Raw genomic sequence first — 5,000 nt, forward strand, 5'->3', positions numbered from 1 at the left:
TTCAGGAATGCATATCAGTTTTGACCTGACATTCTCAAGAACAGATAATAAATAAGTAAATAAAATAAAATTCTAAATGACGTAATAAGCAATATTTCTCTCCATCTCAGAGATATTCACTAATACTTGATTATCAACAGGAATACCTTGCTAAGAGAGATATTCACTAATACCTGATTATCAACCGGAGATATTCACTAATACCTGATTATAAACAGAAATACCTTGCTAAGAGAGATATTCACTAATACCTGATTGTAAACAGGAATACCTTGCTAAGAGAGATATTCATTAATACCTGATTATCACAGGAATACCTTGCTAAGAGATATTCACTAATACCTGATTATAAACAGAAATACCTTGATAAGAGAGATATTCTCTAATACCTGATTATCAACAGGAAATCACCCTCGCTAAGAGAGATATTCACTAATACCTGATTATAACAGAAATACCTTGATAAGAGAGATATTCTCTAATACCTGATTATCAACAGGAATATCTTGCTAAACGAGATAGCACTAATACCTGATTATCAACAGGAATACCTTGCTAAGTTTGCTAAGAGAGATAGTCCCACTAATACCGATTATCAACAGGAATACCTCGCTAAGATATATTTCTATCCCTGATTATCAACAGGAATACCTTGGCTAAGAGAGATATTCCCTAATACCCTGATTATCCAGAGGAACACCTTGGCTAAGAGAGATATTCCTAAACATGAATATCAACCGGAAATACCTTGGCTAAAGAAGATATTTCACTAATTATGATTATCAACCGGAATACCTTGGTAAGAGAGAATATTCACTAAAAATCTGATTATCCAACCAGGAATACCTTGGCTAAGAGAGATATTCCTTAATACCTGATTATCCAGAGGAACACCTTGGCTAAGAGAGATATTCACTAATACCTGATTATCAACCGGAATACCTTGGCTAAGAGAGATATTCACTAATATCTGATTATCAACAGGAATACCTTGGCTAAGAGAGATATTCCTTAATACCTGATTATCCAGAGGAACACCTTGGCTAAGAGAGATATTCACTAATACCTGATTATCAACCGGAATAACCTTGCTAAGAGAGAATATTCCACTAATATCTGATTTATCAACCGGAAATACCTTTGGCTAAAAACCAGATATTCACCAATACCCGATTATCAACAGGAACACCTTGCTAAGAGAGATATTTACTAATACCTGATTATCAACCGGAATATCTTGCTAAGAGAGATATCCACTAATCCTGATTTCAACAGGAAATCTTGCTAAGAGAGATATCCAATAAATACCCTGATTATCAACACGGGAATACCTTGCTAAAGAGAGATATTTTACTAATACCTGATTATCAACCGATATCTGCTAAGAGAGATATTCACTAATACCTGATTATCAACAGGAATACCTTGCTAAGAGAGATATTTACTAATACCTGATTATCAACCGGAATATCTTGCTAAGAGAGATATTCACTAATACCTGATTATCAACTGGAATACCTTGCTAAGAGAGATATTCTCTAATACCTGATCATCAACAGGAATACCTTGCTAAGAGAGATATCTATATCCTGTTATCAACAGGAATACCCTTGCTAAAGAGAGATATTCACTAAAACTTGATTATCAACTAAAACCTTGCTAAGAGAGATATCCCCTCAATACCTGATTATCAACAGGAATACTTGCTAAGAGAGATATTCACTAATACCTTGATTCATCAACAGAATACCTTGCTAAGAGATATTCACTAATCCCTGATTTATCAACAGGAATACCTTTCTAAGAGAGATATCACTAATACTGATTATCAACGGAAATATCTTGCTAAGAGGATATTCACTAATACCTGATTATCAACCAGAATACCTTGGCTAAAGAGAGTATTTCCTTAATCCGGTTTACAACAGGAATATCTTGCTAAGAGAGATATTCACTAATACCTGATTATCAACAGGAATATCTTGCTAAGAGAGATATTCACTTAATACCTGATTATCAACAGGAATATCTTGCTAAGAGAGATATTCTTAATACCTGATTTATCAACAGGAATATTCTTGCTAAGAAGAGCTATTCACTAATAACCTGATTATCAACGGATCCTTGCTAAGAGATATTCCACTTAATACCTGATTACAACAGGATTAACTGCTAAGAGAGATATTCATTAAATACCTGATTATCAACAGGAATACCTTGCTAAGAGAGATTAATGCTTCTTAATACCTGATTATCAACAGGAATATCCTTGCTAAAGAGAGATTATTCAACTAGTAGACCTGACTATCACGAATATTCTTGCTAAGAAGAATTTCACTAATACCTGATTATCAACAGGAATACCTTGCTAAGAGAGATATTCACTAATACTTGATTATCAAACTGGAATACCCTTGCTAAGAAGAGATTTCACTAATACCTGATTATCAACAGGAATACTTGCTAAGAGAGATATCCACGAATACCTGATTATCCAGGGAATAGCTTGCTAAGAGAGATATTCACTAATACCCTGATTATCAACAGAAATAACCATTGCGTAAAGAGAGATATTCACTAAACTTGATTTATCACCCTGAATACCTTGCTAAGAAGAGATATTCTCTTAATACCTGATATCAACAGTAATCCTTGCTAAGAGAGATATTCACTTAATACTGATATCACAGGAATACCGTTGCTAATAGAGATATTCACTAATACCTGATTAATCAACAAGGAATAACCTTGCTAAGAGAGATATTCACTTAATACCTGATTATCAACGGGAATATCTTTGCTAAGAGCAAGTATTCACTAATACCTGGATTTATCACCAGGAATACCTTGCTAAGAGAGAATATTCACTTAATACGATTATCAACAGGAATATCTTTACTAAAGAGATATTCACTTATACCTGCTATTCAACGGAATATCGTTTGCCTACGAGAGATATTCTCTAATACCTGATTATCAACAGGAATACGTGCTAAGAGATATTCACTAATACCTGATATCAACAGGAATATCTTGCTAAGAGAGATTTATTTTCACTAATACCTGATTATCAACGGGACCATACTTGCTAACCAAAAAGAGATATTCAACTTATAAACCTGTTATTCAACAGAATTATCATTGCTAAGAAGAATATTCACTAATACCCTGATTATCAAACCCGGGAATAACCTTGCTAGAGAGATATTCTCCTTAAATACCGGATTATCAACAGGAATATCTTGCTAAGAGAGATATTCACTAATACCTGATTATCAACAGGAATATCTTGCTAAGAGAGATATTCACTAATACCTGATTATCACCGAATAACCTTTCTAAAAAAGAGAGATATTCACTTTAATACCTTGAATTATCAACTTTGAATACCTTCTAACGAGCGATATTCACTTATCCCTGATTATCACAGGAAATACCTTGCTAAGAGAGATTATCACTTAATCCTTATTATCAACTGTATACTTGCTAAGAGAGATATTCCACTTTAATACCTGAATTAGCAACGGGAATACCTTGCCCTAAGGAAGATATCAATTAATACCTGATTTAGGCAACCAGAATACCTTGCTAAGAGAGATATTCTTAATACGATTATCAACACGGACTATCTGCTAAGAAAAGAGATTATTCACTATACTGGATTATTAACAGAAATAAATCCCCTTGCTAAGAGAGATTTCAACTTAATACCTGATTATCAACAGGAATACCTTGGCTAAAGAAAGATTTCCACTAAGACTGATTATCAACAGGAATATCTTGCTAAGAGAGATTTATCACGAATACCGAATTATCAACAGGATCCTTGCTAAGAGAGTATTCACTAATACCTGATTATCAAACAGGAAATACCTTGCTAGATAGATATTCACTAATACCTGATTATCAACAGGAATACCTTGCTAAGAGAGATATTCACTAATACCTGATTATCAACAGGAATACCTTGCTAAGAGAGATATTCACTAATACCTGATTATCAACAGGAATACCTTGCTAAGAGAGATATTCACTAATATCTGATTATCAACAGGAATACCTTGCTAAGAGAGATATTCACTAATACCTGATTATCAACAGGAATATCTTGCTAAGAGAGATATTCACTAATACCTGATTATCAACAGGAATACCTTGCTAAGCGAGGATGGATGTGGATAAAGATTGACCGAGTAATCGTCCCTCCTGAGACGGTAATCCCATCGCGTCTCGATGTGTGGAATCTCCAGAGCATCGCAGATGGACTGGACGTGTGAGGAGGTTTGTCCTGACTGAGGTCCAAATATGGCGGCCACTCCTGATCGTACCAGGTTACATACTGTAGAGGAAATGAGTGAGAACAGAGTAGAGTCAGGTAAGTTTTGGAGTTTTTATTTACATATGCTACATTCTAAGATCCATAATCCGAGATCCGGACTTAGTAAGAAAGCACTGCAATATGCCTTTATCTCTTATGTGGATTTTAGAATTTTTTTTAAGAACGAGAGGTGTTTCCAACAGTTACGAATTTTTATCAGCATTTGTTTGCAGACACCTAGATTTATAGTTTTATTGAATTATTGACGGAACATATGTTATTGGTAATTTATTCATTATGTATACATACTGACATGCTTATATATATACGTATATACATGCATGTGTATGAATATGCATATATATATGTATATATATATATATATATATATATATATATATATAAGGCCCATTAAAAACACTCTGGTTTAAAGTTAAGGAATATTTTCGGTTGACTAACTTCCACCCTTGATAAGGGTAGAAGGTAGTCCACCGAAATATAGTCCATATCTTTAAACCAGAGTGTTTTAATGAGTCATTTATACTTGCGATGTATCCTGTTTTAACAGAAGAATTTATATATATATATATATATATATATATATATATATATATATATATATATATACTATATATACTATATATATATATATATATATATATATATATATATATATATCAAA

At 33.3% G+C, this 5,000-nt stretch overlaps 1 protein-coding gene across 2 annotated transcripts in view; it reads right to left on the minus strand.

The window, feature by feature from the left end:
* LOC135226732 (glutamate receptor ionotropic, kainate 2-like) overlaps window positions 1-5,000 on the minus strand; it is a 281,279-nt gene that overhangs the window by 53,864 nt on the left and 222,415 nt on the right. For both annotated transcript variants that reach the window (XM_064266449.1, XM_064266443.1), the window contains exon 4: window positions 4,155-4,339. In XM_064266449.1, coding sequence (XP_064122519.1) covers window positions 4,155-4,339 — 185 coding nt within the window. The remainder of the gene's footprint in view (window positions 1-4,154; window positions 4,340-5,000) is intronic.

Source organism: Macrobrachium nipponense, chromosome 20 (genome assembly GCF_015104395.2).
Source record: "Macrobrachium nipponense isolate FS-2020 chromosome 20, ASM1510439v2, whole genome shotgun sequence".
Classification (NCBI taxonomy): Eukaryota; Metazoa; Arthropoda; class Malacostraca; order Decapoda; family Palaemonidae; genus Macrobrachium; species Macrobrachium nipponense.